Source organism: Girardinichthys multiradiatus, chromosome 10 (assembly GCF_021462225.1).
Source record: "Girardinichthys multiradiatus isolate DD_20200921_A chromosome 10, DD_fGirMul_XY1, whole genome shotgun sequence".
Lineage (NCBI taxonomy): Eukaryota > Metazoa > Chordata > Actinopteri > Cyprinodontiformes > Goodeidae > Girardinichthys > Girardinichthys multiradiatus.
In genome coordinates this window covers 2,630,780-2,649,330 of record NC_061803.1, presented here as the reverse complement: position 1 = coordinate 2,649,330, position 18,551 = coordinate 2,630,780, and the positions used below count along the sequence as shown (strand labels likewise).

Sequence of the window (18,551 nt, the reverse complement as noted above, 5' to 3'; positions counted from 1 at the left end):
TTAAATTACACATGAATTGTGATTAACCACATCTTTTGGACAGTGGAGTTCCATTAGTCAAATGCAGACCTGATTACTGCAAGTCCTTTAATTAAATCACCTTAACAGAACCTGTCTGACAACATGAAGTAGGCTAAAAGATCTAGAAAAGTACCAGATGGTAAAAAAAAAAAGACTGAGGAAGATATATATACGTTTTATTTGTACTTTGCAATAAGTACAAAATATAAAATATAAATATAAAATATAAATATAAAATATTGTGATAAAGTTCATATCATCCCCCCCCCCCCCCCCCCCCCCCCCCCCCCTCCACCTACTGTGACATGGCTTTAAACAGGCCATTCAGGCTGCAAACCCCTCAAATGTCAGTGTGGCTGTACTGAAACAATTCTGCAAAGAAGAGTGGGCCAACAGTGCTCCACGGCCATTTATGGCACCAGGAGTGGCAGAAGCAGTGTTCACATTAATGGTCAGAAATTAAATTCACATCTAAAAACAGCTTTTTTTCATTTTCTCAGGTTATCCACGTCTGAAATGTGATAGAACAAGGAAAACAGAAGAAATCTTCTGTGTGTGTGTGTGTGTGTGTGTGTGTGTGTGTGTTCCTGTCTTGGCATCACAGTGAGAACCAATTTTACGATTTCACCATCAAAAGTGAGGACATTTTGCTGGTCCTCACGACCTATTTTGCTAACGGTTAGGTTTAGGACTAAGGTGTGAATTGAGTTTAGGTTAAGGTTAGGGTTAGACATGAACTGGTAATGGTTAGGTTTAGGGTTATTGTCAGGGTTAAGGCATAGAAAGGGTTGAAAATGACTGAAAATCAATGGGAGTCAACACATGGTCCTCACTACATGTAGCAAAACAAGAGTGTGTGTGTGTGTGTGTGTGTGTGTGTGTGTGTGTGTGTGTGTGTGGTGATGGGGTGGTCTCTGTCTGTAGTAAAAGCAAAGCCGCAGTGGATCCCGCCCTCTCTCCCTGAGACGCCTGGCTTGTAGTGAGGAGAAGAGCCACTCCTTCCCCTCCTGCAATTGGAAGAAGGAGGCCACCTCCCTCCCCCTGCCTCATCGGTATGCAGGCGGCGCAGTGTGTGTATGAGGAGAGAGGAGAGCGAGAGACGTAGCAGGCAGTGCAATGGGATAGAGGAGAGCGAGGAGGCGGAGGAGCAGAGTGAACGAGAGCTGCTGGATCTGCCTTGCCTTTGCCTGCGTGCCTGCCTGTCGTCTGCCTGAAGCTGGGTTTACCACCGCGCCACGCCGCACTGACACAGAGCAGACCTGCGGCCCATCCTCACCAGCCACACACGCTCAGCAACACCGATTGCTCCACCAGCCGAGCAAACCAGAGATCAAGCTCACTGGCAGCACTAAAGCGGCCTGACGCCACAATTTAAGCACCAGCTGCTACCAAACCACATCTCCTTCCACCTCATCCTTTCCTCACCAACGCCACCACCTCGCGTCTCCTCTCGCTCCTCCCTATGCCCTTGTCCTCGGCGGCTCCTCTCACCTCCCTGGCCAGTATATGGATAGAAGCTCCCTGTTTCAGCTCATACAAGAGCAGGTAAGCATGCAGCGTGCGGCGGAGGTTTCTATGGTTACACAGGCTCCTGGCCACCTCGCTGTCTTCGCAGGGACGTGGAGGATGTGGTGAGAGATGATGGCAGGAACTGTTTGCCGTAGCTGAATGAGATGGAGGTGAGCATCGTGGAGCCATGTTGGCCCTGAGAACAGAAGGTCAGATCAGGAGCCCCAGCAGCAGGGGACCATCATGTCAGATTTTATTTAACTGGTGATGAAAGGGGTGGATGCAGCGACTGATGGGCATTTAAAATGAAATGTTGTGATTGCAGTATTCAGCTGAAGCCTGTAATTGTTGGTCAGATAGAAATCATTTATTATTTTATTATTATTCAAATTATTTAATAGTAAATTTAGCAAATAGTCAAGAACAAAAACAAGATAGAAATTCAATGGGATGTAAAAAAAAAAAATGGTTCAAATAGACACAGGTAGAAAAAAATTTAAACTGCAGCAATCTTGCATTTTGAAGGACTGTTTTATTTAAATGTTATAAGCAGTAAATGTCATCAGTGCAGCAAAACATTTTCTGGGATCTTTATTTAGATTAAATCCTTCAAAGGTTTCTCCAAAGGAGCTTGAACAAATTCATTTGTCTGTCAGTCATCATCAGTCAGTCATTTTCTACCACTTCTTCCATAGTGGGTCACGGGGGAGCTGGTGCGTATCTCCAGCAGTCTATGGGCGAGAGGCAGGGTATACCCTGGACAAGTCGCCCGTCCATCGCAGGACAACACACAAACAACCAAGCACACACTCATTCAAACACCTAAGGGCAATTTAGAGAGACCAATTAACCTAACAGGCATGTCTTTGGACTGTGGGAGGAAGCTGGAGTACCTGGTGAGAACCCACGCATGCACGGGGAGAACATGCAAACTCCATGCAGAAAGACCCCAGGCCAGGAATTGAACCCAGGACCTTCTTACTGCAAGGCAACAGTGCTACGAACTGCGGCACCGTGCAGAATTCCCAACACAAAATTAATTTGTTTTGGGAAAACTGTTTGATTTTCTGAACTATTTTACCTTCGCCATTTTATAAGGAGAAAAATCTAAATAAATAGATTTGTAATAAATTATATTTTTAGTATCTGGTTTCTCTTTGATTTGTCAAATCATAATCTGAGTTTAACATTTTACTTATCTGTGTTTTTGTTTTTGACTTACTGACTGAATGCACACGATGCAAAAAAATAGTAAAAGGTCTATTTCACTACTTCTTTGAACTATTTGGATACAGGTTTAAGGATCTGTGGTTTTTAGAGGGGATCTGGTTAAAATGCCATAAAAAGCCCAAAAACTGCCCTTTTTGGGATTTTTGCTGCAAACAGAATAAAGGTAATAATGTTTACAAACCTAGCTCTAAGTAATCTGCTCTGCTTATTTACTAGATGCAGTTTAGAAGGTTCATAGTGACTAACAGGGGTTTCTGACCATGTTTAGAGCTCTGTTGCTGCAGCAGATCTGAAACAGATCCTGGACAGAGGGATAGGGACATTTTTCAGAGCTGCTCGCTATCTTCTGCAGGGCTGTACCACAGTGATGCTGAGTATCTCAACACACCTTCCACCTCATGGACAGATGGTGCAGGAAGTCTTGATTTAATGGTTTTTTTTCTCATCTATTTAAAATCACATTTTAATGTCAACGTTTTCAAGTTCTGGTTCAGTTTGACCCATGATTGTGTTTTAACTTAAAAATGTTCTGTGTCTTTTTTCACTCTGTTGTTGAAGTCCAAACCCAGTGTTGTTCCCCCACATTTAAGCTGGTTGCTCTTGACATCTGGTTCTGTGGAAACGTCCTGCTGAACCTGCCCGTCAGATTTAGCTTTGGTCTTTCACGTCCAGAATTAACAAACCAAGATGGATTTGCGGGAAAGACTCGACCCAAAGCCCGTTTATTTTTAGGTATAGTCTCTGGAGGACAGTCACTGTGTGTTTTTGCAGCCTGCAGGATTTGATGTTTTCTTATTTAAGTCATGTGCCTCTTGGTTTGGATAATGAACTGGCCTGTTGGGGTGTGGGCTGGTTAGCAGATTTATTGGGTGGGTCATTTTGTCGTGGAGGGTGAAATTGATTAGGCGGCTGCAGGGGTTTAGAGGTTCTGAGTGACCCGTCAGCAGCATGCTGAATGGACCCGAGGGACTGCAGCTCTATGTGATGAGCAGCATTATTTCCTTTTGTGTGTATGTTTATGAAATAAGGCTTGGCTCGGTTTGAGAAGATGCTTTCTGGTGTCACTTTAGACACGGAGCAGATCCAGATCCAGAACATGTTGCATCAGTGAATGTGACTCATCTGTGTCAGAATCAGAGATTTGGGCTGAACGTGGAGCCGTTATTTCCAGGTTGTAAACAGCTACTTGTGTTATTGATTGCAGGCGTTATTTTGCTTATGCAGGATGTTCATAGAGACAGCTGAGCAGGTCTGAACTGAATCGGTCTCCCAGGCCGACAGCAGACTTTTTTCTTCCATCTATGGGACTCCATGTGGCGGCATTCAATTTGCAAGAAGGTCTCTTTAATTAAATCAAAAGGAAATTAAACGTACCAACAGCTTTCGGAGATAAACTCAGCTGCCTACCTAAACCGTGGACACTTTTTCCTTATCTTTTTCCCAGGAAAACATTTTCCAGACAAGAGCGTCAGAGACACACACACACACACACATACACACACACACACACACACACACACACACACAGGCTTCAGCAGAAATGACAATAAGCCCTTGCTAAATTTAATAATACTTTGCCAGTGCTTTTTGCATGGAATATTGCTGCTCTGCTAACAAACTGATATTAGCTGGTTAATTACGTTTTACAACCAGAAATACTTCCAAACATCTGACTTTACTTCTGAGTGAGGAAAAAGTGTAGTATTCCTGTTTAAGCCCGCTGACCAGCAGTGCACAAATAAAATGAGAAACATTTTAATGTTACAGTATTTTATGTTTAATATCATTAATGAGCAGAAAAATATGCAAAAGTAAAATATTTCCCAATTTAAAATATTTAGCAAAACACAAAACCTATAATGTGTAGCTTAGTGCATCACAGCACATTTTGTTCAATATTATCAGTTCCTCTGAATAAGCCAAACAAAAACAAGTAGTGTGTTTCTGTTTTCTCAGCACTTTATTGTCTAATTGATGTATTTGTGTGTTTTTACATTTGGCTTTGATTTTTGTTTGTCCTTCACAAGCATAAAACATATTGTTTGCTGACATATTTTGCAGGACTGGTGACCCTATGACACATCTGGACATATTAGGTCATCTCCTGTATTTTTACATAAAGCAGTCTATGAAAAATGATGATGCATCAGCTTCTTAATGGAGCAGAATGTCCCATTTGTCATGGGAATATTTTAACCCCTACCTGAATTAGGCGGTAAGGCACAGGGGGAAGGGGGTAACCCCAGGAAATGGGATTCATCCAATCTCTGAAAGGTTTAAGTCGCAGGTGTCGAACTCCAGTCCTGGAGGGAGGATGTCCTACAACCTTTACATGTTTCCCTGCTTCATCACACCTGAAACAAATGAATGGGCTATTAGCACAACTTCACTGCATGCTGAGGAGGCAATTTAGCCATGGTTGGTCCAGGAATACATCTAAAGTTGCCGGACTCCAACCGTAGAGGACTGGAGTTTGACACTCCCAGTTTAACTTAGGAAGCAGACAGACCTCTGGTGTTATCATGATATTGTTTTATGTTTAAACTTATATTATGTTAAAGGCAGTAAACCCCAGTGCAAATATGGATAAAATAAGTGGGACGTGGCATTCCTTGCAGGTATCTGCGCTGCAGGCCTGAAGGAGGAAGATCGTTGTGAACCTATTAAGGTGAAGGACATGAAAGAGCTGTTAGGGAAGAGGCAGGGAGAATGCAGCAGTGGAAACATGTCCGGGTTTGTTGTTCTCTCTCTGTGAGCTTCCTGTGCTGAGCTCAGGGTATTTCTGGTCTTTGTAAGCTCACACATTTGCCTTTTGCTTTGCAACACTGCTGATAACATGACGTCTGGCTGCAGTCAGTCTCTAAACTTTGCTATAAATAGATGTGGCAACATGTCTTTGTGTCTGGTTTGGTTCTTATCAGGCTTATTTATACCCTGTCTCAGGGTTCTGACTGTGTTTTTGACATATTCATGCTAAGCAGTGGGAACACTCCTGTCTTTAACCCTTCTGGTTGTCTGCATGCGCCTAAAATAGGAGCATTGCACCGTGATTGTTTGGGTTATGGAAACTAAGTATGACTCTGTTCAGTTGTGTCCTACATGAAGTGAGGAAGCTGTTTGGATCTTTGGGCCAGTCTGTTGCAGTGCCACATGCAGAACATACTCTATGATTATTACAGTCAGTGACCCTGTTGTTGGCGAGTCCTGAGGGCTGCAGAGACGATTCCAGTTGAATACCACAGCCTGCTCCACAGAGAGCTTTATTCAAGCTTAGTATTCCTGTTCACAGAGACCAAAATACTGGTGGTAATTATGGTTTTGAGGCCCAGTGTGAGTTCTATTTAAATGCTCCCTATTTCAAAATTTCAAAATTCACCAGAAAGCAGTCAGACATTAAACGTTTAACTTAAGTATCTTTTCCAGACTGTGATGATGCTACTAACCTGCGTTGATCTGAGGTATGGCTTCTCTTCTGCTTCACCTAACAACTCACTGGCTGCAGTACTTTATGCATACGACCAAGTGGTATTTAATATAGATTTCTATCACAATGAGACTGCCTTCAACAGGCCAAATAAACTTGGTGTTCAAAGGGTAAATTCATCACACTTTGAATATTAGACATCTTTGGGAAATATTAATATTCCACATAGTACTGCAATAGAGGAGGAGTGAGTTATCTGCTGGGGACTGGTCATTTTTGATCAACTCTTACCAACAAATACATCATTCTAAGCACTACGAGGTCATGCTGACATCAACACTCTTCGGTGTGAACACTGTGACTGAGCAATGAACAATCAGCTCACTATTTCCTGTATGGGTGAGGGTTTTTTTTTTTTTTAAATGAAGTCAGAGGAAGCACAGAAATGTAAGAAACTGTTCAAAAGGGGAAGTGTAATTTTCCACAGCATGCAAACATGTCTGCACTATATTCAGGCTGTGAGAGAGAACAAGACTTAAAGCAGATAACCGGAAGGCTGAACTGAATATAGCAATGCTACTATGTTTTATCCTTTGATGCTTTCAGTCTCTGTCTGTCATGGAGCATGCAGGACTTGGCACTGTGCTAATCACTAATATATGAGGCTAAATAATTTAAAATGTTAACTGTGTTTCCATCTATGTTTTAAAATCATACTAAAACCCTGTTACTGCAACTGAATTCTCTCTCATACACACTGTGTGACATCACCTCTGCCCCTGACATCAGTCATTAACAGGGTTACCAAACCGTCTTGAAAAGTATTGAATTTTATTTCACAGTTTTAAAACCTTCTAATTACATATCTGAAATTCCCATAGAATGCGTCTATCCGACCAGATTAGATCTTAGAAGCTTACCTCCATGATGGATATGTTTACCATATTGTCAGCTGTTTTTCCATCTACCGAGTCAGTTCTTCAGTTTCACATTTTACACATGAACATCCTGGTTTTTATCCAGAAGGTCCTGAGTTGAATCTCAGCCATGGCTTTTTGATGCAGTTTTCATGTTCTCCCTATGAACGAGGGGGTTCTCTCCAGGTACTCTTGTTTCCTCCTGCAGTACAAAGACATGCATGTTAGGTTAATTGGTCTCTCTAAATTGCTTTTAGGTCTGAGTCTGTGCATACATGGCTGTTTGTCCGGTCAGTGTTTCTGTGTTGCCCTGTGATAGACTGGTGACCTTATTAGGGTGTACCGCACCTCTACTAGTAAAATGTTATCTATTAGGAATGTCTAACAAAAGCAGTGATTGATCTGTTGAGTCCTGTTGAACTGCTACTACTGTATATGCTTGCTTTGGGGCTGCGGGAGGAAAGAGGAGCACCTGGAGAAAACCCACAGAAGCACCAGGAGAGGTTGCAAACTAAATACAGAACAATCCAGTCTTGGCAGGGATTTGGATCCAGCACTTTCTTGCTGTGAGGTGACACTGCAAACAACTGCTGCACCGTGTAGCCGTTTGTAGTGTCATTGTATTTACTGTGTTAAAAAGCTGAGAATATTCACATCACTTCTTTCATTCAAGCCTTTTCTGTTCTATAGACATTTTTGGCTACAGCGAGGATAAACTAACTTATAATGCAAGAGATGCTGAAACAGAAGTGGCCAGTAATTAAGCAGAATGCCTGGAAATTCACCATGTTGAAGTGTTTTTACTATTTTTGCTGCTCTGAATAAGAAGGCCACAGTGCAAGCTACACTGGTGTGATGCCTTCAGACAGAGGTTAGCGTCCTCCTTGTATTTTGACCCACTTGCTCCATGCCTGTGTAACAGGCTGATAAGTCTGCCGTTGACTCTGGGTCATTTCGGACATCCTGAGGGTCACCACTGAGAATGTTTTCCCTGCTCTCAGCAGTCCCCACGTCTCTGCTCTCCTGCGACTCACGCATACATTATAATCCTCGCTCCTGTCCATCTCGTTCCTTGCTATCTTCATCCATCCACTCACCACGCCTGCATCTACATCTAAACCCACAGCTCCACTCCTTTTCCACCTTCCTTGATTCTCTGTTTTCTTCTCTTGGATGCAGGAAATCTTCCGTTTCTTTGCTTTCACTTCTGGAATGCCAATATGTTGGGGGGCAAAATGGGAAAATGCAATCGTGGGGGTGTGACACACAGGCGACCAGTATCCATAGCAACGCATGCAGCTTGTCAAAGCGTCGCCCTCACCAGTGTCTGATTGCTTAATACCTGCTTCCCTCTCAAAGCTTTTCCCCTCATTCCTCTTTCTGTTTCTCTGCCTCTTGTTGCTTCGCATCCCTGTCAAACAGAAAGAGCCTTCTCCTGCCATCCCTCATTCATCAGTGCTTCTGATCTGGGTAATTGTTAACCCTAATTGGCTACATGAAGCAAACCTTCACCTCCCTGTATTCTCCAGCAGATGATGTCCCCTGAGTAATGTCCCTCCTGAGTAAGGTCAGAGCATAAAGCAACAGGACCTGTGTGGCGTGGTAGCTCGGGGTCAACCCTCAGGTGTGTGTGTGTGTGTGTGTGTGTGCAGTAGTTGTAATGCACTGACACATGGAGGCTGACAGTAATCGGACATCCCCGGCGTGGCTCTCTATTCGCCCCGTCAGCCCGGACTGAGCCAGGAGCATATCACAATCTGATCTATTTCTCCTCTCTGGGAAGTGCATGCAGAGCAGTGGAGTGTGTCACAGCCAACTTATAAAAACGGGGAGAAGAGGATTCACTGGTGTATGTTCAAGCTGTATAAGAATCAGCGGCAAGGCATTTCCTTCTTCCTCTCCTGTCTTGCTCCCAACCCTCTCCTCTTCCTCCTTTGATGCCATCCTTTTTCATTTCTTTCATCAACCCACCAACCTCCCAAACCCGTTCTCTTGCATCTCTATCTTTTTTTTTCAAATTTTCTGCTTCCTTTCCCCCCTTGTGTTCCCCACTTGTCATCCTGTTGCACCATACATTACAAACACCGCAGATATCTGCACTGTCCCCTCAGGGGGAAACAGCAAATACCCACAGACCTCGGAGTAAAAGGGGATTATCTAAAAATAGCCTTGGGCTTTTTGCCACCTCGGTTTGTTTTACCCACTACTTTTGCTTTATGTGCATTTTAGCCTGTTTTAACATGGAAAATTACTGTTAAGATTACTGTCAGGGAATATGTTGTGGATGTTGTCTGTGGTGATTTAAAAAGTTTTAAAATTAGTCAAAAACTGCAATGTGTCACCATAAACAAGGCTCAAAGACATGGCAGGGACTAACTTTTGAGAAGACCTATTTCTTCTTTCTATTTATTTTAATTTGCTGCCATATTTTTTTTTTTTTCCAAAACTGAAAATTTGGTGAAAACCAACCTTCATTTTGAGCATAAATAATTAATTCGGGGAAAAGAAAATCTAAACTGAAGAAATAATTTAAACAAAATCCCCAGTGCGACCATTTCTTACCATTTATCTTCACTAATGCCTTCACATGAACTTAAGCAACATCCGTAGGCTTTAACATGATGCTGGCCCAAACCTGGTAGCTATAACAGCTTCAGCTCTCCAGGGAAGGATTTCCAGAAGGTTTACGGAGTGTCAATGGGAATTTTTGTCCAGAAGAGCATTTAGTCGGTCTGTGAGTGTTGGTTGAGATGGCATGGCTACTCATCCCATGCGGTGTTCTTTAAGGTCGAGCATCGGACACCACACCAAACTCGCTCATCCGTGTCTTTGTGAACTGGTGCCCAGTCATGTAGGAGCAGGTCCATCCCCAAACTGTTCCCACATAGTTGGGGGCAGATTGATGCATCAGCTTGTCAGAACTAAAGATGCAATTCATCACTCCAGAGAAAATGTCTCCACTGCTATGGAGCCCAGTGGCGGCGGGCTTTAAACCATTGCATCTTATCCTTTACATTTCACTTTGAGAAGTAAGGCTTGGATGCAGCTGTTCGGTAATGGAAACACTTTCCATGAAGCTCTCTAGAGACCATTCTTGAGCTCATCTGAAGGCCACATTTGTGGAGATCTGTAGCTTGTGACTCTATGTAAAGTTCAGGGATGTGCTTCAGCATCTGTTGATCTCACTCTGATTTTATGTGGCCTGGCGCATTGTGTCCATGTTTATGTCGTTCCCAGTCACTTCCATCTGTGACTCGGAACGCTTGAAACTAGAAAATATTTCTTTTTGTTTGATGAAAGCTACATGAGGTGACAGGTAATCCGTCTGCAGGGGATCTTTCCTACAGCTGCCTAAAATAGATGCACAGTAAAGACGCGCTCTCAGTTTCTTCTTCTACTTCACTTTGTTAAAAAAGTTTGCAGTTTAAACCTTATTCACGGAAGATTCTAGAAAATGCAAGTAAAAAAAACACCCCCTATGTATTGGAAATGAACACACACGTTCAGTCATACAAAGGGATTTCCGGATTGATCTTTGCTCCTTCTGTGAGCAGTGGAGCTTCAAGCTCTGGGCCTCAAGCTGCTCAGCCTGACGTGGTGCAGCACAGTTTAACGGCGTCCTTCTCATGCAGCTCATGTAACGTCTTTGTCTGACCATGTCAGAGAAGACTGCATTGAGACCAGGGTGAGCCCAGATGGGATTTCTCTCCTAGACATTAGCAACAGTGATCCAACATGACCATCGTTGCTTTGATGCAACTGCTGAAAGCTGGATTCAACCTGGAGATGCCGGGTTACTAACCAAAACCTAATGAGCCCACTTGCTTTCAGGAATTGCTGAAATTAGAGGTAGCAATGACTCCTCCCGTTCAGTCTCTTTTGTTTCATCCTCAGCTTGTCCTCAGGCACATTTTAACTAATGCTGCACTAAGCAGAGCTGGCAGGAGAAATTAAAACTCCGATGAAAAGCGACTGAATTGTATTTAGGACAGGAAGTGGCAGAAGAAAATTAAGCAATAACACACAAAGCTGCTGCATGCATAACGTGTTATATTATTAACAGTGAACTCGCTGGGCAGGGTGCTCAATCAGGAAAATTAGTGGCACAATGGAGCTGATTTGATTTGTCATTATTCCCTGGAAAGTTTCATAAGTTTGTTTTTTGCATCCAACCCTCAGGTGCTACATTTGCATTCCTATCTTGCCACGCAACCAACTGTTGCAAGTAATATGTCGTGTGACTGCTATGTCACCTACTGTTGAGCTTTTAATATTTAATATGCTATAACTTGCAGACCTGATACAATATTGCTGTGGGCCGGATTTGGCCCGTGGTTCCTGGAACTTGACACGTCTGGGTCAGAGGGGGCGTTTGTGATGGATGAAAAGCTTGTAAAAGCTTAGAAAAAGTTAATCAATAAAAGCTGTTTTCAGTCAGTTTTGTGAATAAATAAATTGCTTCTGTTTGGCTGATCCAGGACCAGTTTCTCCATGTCGAGAAGAACAAGCTGAAAGACGGCGCAGCTCAGGGTAAAGAAAGTAAACCATAAATGGATGAAAAAGTCTTGCAGAGAAACACCATACCTAAAAATCATCTGTGATTAGTGAGTTTGTTTTTTACCAGCGTTACCCAAACAATGGTCTAGATGTTGAGAATATCTGGAAGAAAACAGAAAGAAATTTGCACAAAAATATGGGAAATGGTATTTCTTTTATTAAGCCAAATGTTTGAAAGCCTTTTCATGTTTTTGATCAACAATAATTAACAGAATATCTTCTGATAGATTTTAAGGAATGTAATAATTGACCACACTAGAAATTAGTTCAAGCTTGAGCTCCTGAAAGTACTAATCCTTGAATCTGAATTTAACAGAAAATGAAGGAAAAACAAGATAATCCCCATTTTTATCCCCAACCTTCACCTGGTTTTTATTAAACTGGCTGATGCATTCAGAAAAGAAAGGGAAGATTCTCTGTTTTATGCATTTAACAAAGAGAAAAAAAAAAGATTTTAAATTAGATGCACTGGCTGAACAAATGGTGCATCTCTGAGACCATCTCTACCCCAGTACTGATGTAGAGAGCAACTCTTCATTTTTATGAAGCTCTCCTTCTCAGATCAATACCAAGGAGTTGAACAGGCATCAGCAGGAGTAGCTCATGTGTTTGTGGTCCTCAGTGTAAAGAACCAAGCTGGAACCACACAGTCCAAACAAAGACCGCCTTGTTTAATCCGAAGGGATTTGTTTCTCTGTGAAAACTGCAGGTTGCTTTGTGTTAGTATGCCTGCTTGCTTGTTTTAACTGCTTCCAACTTCAGCCACCCAGCCTGAATGATCTGCTGTTTATTTCTTTCTGGGGGAGCATGAAGGTAGAACCGATTAATTAATCCTCTTGTTATGTCTGTGTTTTTTCAGAAGCCCTGTGGTTCTGTCTGTTTAGACGTCTCAGTTGTCTTTATCTGATCACCTTCTCTTAAAGGGAACCTGAAATGAAACTATTTGCAGCTGTTTCTTAAAGAAAGACAGGATAATAACTAGCATAAATATTTTTTTACCCTCCAGCATCTACAGTTTTACATTTTTCTTTGCAGTTGGACCCAGAGAACACCGGTTTCATCCCAGTGGAGAACTTCACCAGCTTGGTGGAACACCATGAGCTGCAGCTGGACCCATCCAAACTGGACATGCTGTTAGCACTGGTCCACAGCAATGAGGAAGGACAAGTGTGCTACCAGGAACTCATCGAGCTGGTGAGTGGAAACCTTACATGTAAAGGGTTTGCAGGAGCAGAAGCGGATGCGGCGTCAGGTTGTGTAGGAACAAAAACCTCACAACTTGAGGCTCAGGCACAACTTCCAGAGGTGTTTGATTTCAGAAAAGGTTGCTAAATTGATTCAGTCAGGGCCAGCAAGCTCTGCTGTGGAAAAAATTTATGGGATCATTTAGCTAGTTGTCCCTGCGAAGGAGGATCAATCTCTGCAGTTCTAGTATCGGTAAATCCAGACGCTTAACTTTAGAAGTGGTGCACAGCAAGAGCCACAAAAACACCCATACCTGCCTGAGAGGCCATGGATTTTATTTAGAGGGATCCAAACAGTTTGTAACTGTTAGATTCAAAGTGTTTTGTAATAACGGCTGTATAGGAGGATTAGGCATGTACTCCTTTTGTCATGTTGCTCCACAAACATTAATGTATTTATCAGGAGTTTTGGACAGGCCATGGCTTCCATGTTTTTAAGTTAAAATTTAAAGAGTGTGACATGCATTCCTGTTCAGCGTGTCTTTACTTCAGGGTCAGCTGACAGTTTTTTGGAGCATGTCTCTACCAGCTTTGAACACCTTAAGATTGAAATTTATTCTTATTATTCTTTACAAAATAGCCCAAGCTGAGCCAGATTAGATGGAGATTGTCTTTGAACATCAGAGTTCAAGAATCTCTTAAGACTCCAAATATATTTAGGTTGAAACTTTGACTAGGCCACTGTCTGTCACCTGAATATGTTTTGATCTAAACCATCCCTTTGTTTCTCTGGCAGTATGTTCAGGGTGGTTCTCCTGCTGGAAGGTGAACCTCCACCTGTCTCAGGTTTTCTGCAGCCTCTAACAGGTTTTCTTCCAGGATTGTCCTGGATTTAGCTCCATCCATCTTCCCACCAACTCTGACCAGCTTCAATGCTGAACATAAGCCTGATCCTGCCACCGCCATGTATCATGGGGCTGGTGTGTTCAGGGTTATGTTGCAACATTAGTTTTATACCATGCGTAGTGTTTCTCATCTGACCAGAGCTCCTTCTTACAAGTTTTCTTTGTTCCATATCCCCATGGTTTTCTTTTAACTGCATGACTAACAGTTGTCCTATTGACAAACGCTCCCTGCTGAGCTGGGGATCTCTGCAGCTCCTCCAGAGTTACCACAAGCCTCTTGGCTGCTTCTCTGATTAATGATCTCCTTGCTTGGCCAGTGAGTTTAGGTGGACCGCCATGTCTTGGTAGCTTTGCATTCAAGCATTCAGACACTGTATGCCCCTGTTTAGATGCATTCATTTCTTCTTCTCCAGCATCTTCACTCATCTGTGCTTAGCATGACGTTCCTGTTAGAAGTTCATGTAGTAATGTACATGTGAGCTAGTGGTTGTTTCTAAGCACAGAGCTGAGCACCTGCCTGTGACTCCTACTGGCTGTGTAAAAGACGAAGCGCTGTAATTAACTCACCGCAGTGCTTCTCCTTGCATATCTTCACTTTTTGGAGCTCATTTCTTCTTTTCTCCTGTAGTGTCTGCCTCTCTCTCTTTTCTTGTCAGTGTTTTGCTCCCGGTGTTTGTAATAAAAGCCGCACAAGGTCACTCAATTTGCAGCTGGTCACATTTCTGAAGTTTGAGGTACTGTAGAGAAATGACTGTAGCGAAACTGTTCCCACAGTGACAGCAGTCCTCACCTCTCTCCTCCATTTCATTCTTCATGCAACATCACATACCTCCATTTGTAATAGTTCATCCAGAGCCGCTTCTTCCCTGCTCTGTTTGGCCTTGCCTCCATCAACATCAGGGAATCACTTTTAAAATTGCTCATCAGCCAAAATGCAAATTGCTTTCGATTAGCACTGCATTGGTAATAGCAGGGAGTAATCTGGGCTAATTTGAGAACGTCTCGTCTTACGCTGATATTGACCCCCCAGGTATGATTTTTAAAGATTTATCTGATAGATGCATTTGAGAGAATGTACTTATGTCCTCATGCACATGCAGGCACTTTGCATATTCACAAACACTTTCAGGAGGTCTATAAGTAATTAATACTGCTGCCACCCACCCAGTTCCCTACAGTCTCTCTATCTCCCAGATCTCACACAGGCTGGATGAAATGCAGACAGACTGTCATTCATACACATGAGCAACGCAAGTGTGGATTTGCTGAGTAATTTAGAGGATATTCAAATGTTGATGTGAATTCAGAGCTCCGTCCTGCAGCGTGTGATGTGTGAGCTCTGCAAGGTCTCCCTCCTCTGGGATGACAAGAAGCAGAATGTCTTTTCTTCACTCAGGTCTTCAAGTCTTTGGCTTCAAGTTGGAAGAGTCGGAAGTATTTGATCAAAGCCTTAAAATGTGCTTATTCTTTTAGTTTTAAGAAAAATCTTCAACAGGCATGATTGAATGAAACATGTTCCTCTTTATTATCAACATGTTACAGTTAAGGTGTAATGCTGTCATTTGTGTTGTAAGAATTTGATACAGAAAGATGTCCAGGAGTTTGACATTCATGAGGTGCGATTTTAGCATCTTTTTGGGTAAAATAAGAATCTTATATTTGTTTTTAGGTTCTGGGTTCCTACTCAGTCTGGAAAAGTCTACAATTTAGTCTCAGCCTTTTTCACACCTGGATAAGTATGGAAAAATTAAAGTACAAAAAATACTAGTATTTTTTGTACTTTAATCCTTATTCCTTCTTTGTGTTATTATTTTCTTCCTTATGTCTTTTCCATCCATCCATCCATCCATCCATCCATCCATCCATCCATCCATCATCCATCCATCCATCCATCTATCCATCCATCATCCATCCATCCATCCATCTATCCATCCATCCATCCATCCATCCATCCATCCATCCATCCATCCATCCATCCATCCATCCATCCATCCATCCATCATCCATCCATCCATCCATCTATCCATCCATCCATCCATCCATCATCCATCCATCATCTATCCATCCATCCATCCATCCATCCATCATCCATCCATCATCCATCCATCATCTATCCATCCATCCATCCATCCATCATCCATCCATCCATCCATCATCCATCCATCCATCCATCCATCCATCTATCCATCCATCCATCCATCCATCCATCATCCATCCATCATCTATCCATCCATCCATCCATCCATCCATCCATCCATCCATCCATCATCCATCCATCCATCCATCCATCCATCCATCCATCCATCTATCCATCCATCCATCATCCATCCATCCATCCATCATCCATCCATCCATCCATCCATCCATCTATCCATCCATCCATCCATCCATCCATCCATCTATCCATCCATCCATCTATCCATCCATCCATCATCCATCCATCCATCCATCATCCATCCATCCATCCATCCATCCATCTATCCATCCATCCATCCATCCATCCATCCATCTATCCATCCATCCATCTATCCATCCATCCATCATCCATCCATCCATCCATCATCCATCCATCCATCATCCATCCATCCATCCATCCATCCATCTATCCATCCATCCATCCATCCATCCATCCATCTATCCATCCATCCATCTATCCATCCATCCATCATCCATCCATCCATCCATCCATCATCCATCCATCCATCTATCCATCCATCCATCATCCATCCATCCATCCATCATCCATCCATCCATCTATCCATCCATCCATCCATCCATCATCCATCCATCCATCCATCCATCATCCATCCATCCGTCCGTCCATCATCCATCCATCCATCCATCCATCCATCCATCATCCATCATCCATCCATCATCCATCCATCATCCATCCATCCATCATCCATCCATCCATCCATCCATCATCCATCCATCATCCATCCATCCATCATCCATCCATCCATCCATCATCCATCATCCATCCATCCATCCATCCATCATCCATCCATCATCTATCCATCATCCATCCATCATCCATCCATCCATCATCCATCCATCCATCATCCATCCATCCACCATCCATCCATCATCCATCCATCATCCATCCATCCATCCATCATCCATCCATCCATCCATCCGTCCATCATCCATCCATCATCCATCCATCCATCCATCATCCATCCATCATCCATCCATCCATCCATCCATCCATCCATCATCCATCCATCATCCATCCATCATCCATCATCCATCCATCCATCCATCCATCATCCATCCATCATCCATCCATCATCCATCCATCATCCATCCATCATCCATCCATCCATCCATCATCCATCCATCCATCCATCCATCATCCATCCATCCATCCATCCATCCATCCATCATCCATCCATCATCCATCCATCCATCATCCATCCATCCATCATCCATCCATCCATCCATCCATCCGTCCATCATCCATCCATCCATCCATCATCCATCCATCCATCATCCATCCATCCATCCATCCATCCATCCATCCATCCGTCCATCATCCATCCATCATCCATCCATCATCCATCATCCATCCATCCATCCATCCATCCATCCGTCCATCATCCATCCATCATCCATCCATCCATCATCCATCCATCCATCCATCCATCCATCATCCATCCATCATCCATCCATCATCCATCCATCATCCATCCATCCATCCATCATCCATCCATCCATCCATCCATCATCCATCATCCATCCATCATCCATCCATCCATCATCCATCCATCCATCCATCCATCCATCATCCATCCATCATCCATCCATCCATCATCCATCCATCCATCCATCATCCATCCATCCATCCATCCATCATCCATCCATCCATCCATCCATCCATCCATCATCCATCCATCATCCATCCATCATCCATCCATCCATCCATCCATCCATCATCCATCCATCCATCCATCCATCCATCATCCATCCATCATCCATCCATCCATCCATCATCCATCCATCCATCCATCCATCATCCATCCATCCATCCATCATCCATCCATCCATCCATCCATCCATCCATCCATCATCCATCCATCCATCCATCCATCATCCATCCATCCATCCATCATCCATCCATCATCCATCCATCCATCATCCATCCATCCATCCATCCATCATCCATCCATCCATCCATCCATCCATCCATCATCCATCCATCATCCATCCATCCATCCATCCGTCCATCATCCATCCATCCATCATCCATCCATCCATCCATCATCCATCCATCCATCCATCCGTCCATCATCCATCCATCATCCATCCATCCATCCATCATCCATCCATCATCCATCCATCCATCCATCCATCATCCATCATCCATCATCCATCCATCCATCCATCCATCATCCATCCATCCATCCATCATCCATCCATCCGTCCATCATCCATCCATCCATCCATCCATCATCCATCCATCCATCCATCATCCATCCATCCATCATCCATCCATCCATCCATCCATCCATCATCCATCCATCCGTCCATCATCCATCCATCCATCCATCCATCATCCATCCATCCATCCATCCATCCATCCGTCCATCATCCATCCATCAATCCATCATCCATCCATCATCCATCCATCCATCCATCCGTCCATCCATCAATCCATCATCCATCCATCCATCCATCCATCCATCATCCATCCAGCCGTCCATCATCCATCCATCCATCCATCCATCCATCCATCATCCATCCATCAATCCATCATCCATCCATCCATCCATCCGTCCATCATCCATCCATCAATCATCCATCC

General features: G+C 43.3%; 1 protein-coding gene across 2 annotated transcripts in view; it reads left to right on the top strand.

The window, feature by feature from the left end:
• The first annotated feature begins 1,088 nt into the window (after positions 1-1,088).
• Positions 1,089-18,551, top strand: part of rhbdl1 (rhomboid, veinlet-like 1 (Drosophila)) — a 57,866-nt gene continuing 40,403 nt past the window's right edge. Inside the window, exons 1-3 of one of the 2 annotated variants that reach the window (XM_047377886.1) lie at positions 1,089-1,566; positions 1,637-1,700; positions 12,694-12,852. In XM_047377886.1, coding sequence (XP_047233842.1) covers positions 1,695-1,700; positions 12,694-12,852 — 165 coding nt within the window. In that variant the 5' untranslated portion in view covers positions 1,089-1,566; positions 1,637-1,694. The remainder of the gene's footprint in view (positions 1,567-1,636; positions 1,701-12,693; positions 12,853-18,551) is intronic. The other variant, XM_047377885.1, reaches the window with a different exon arrangement.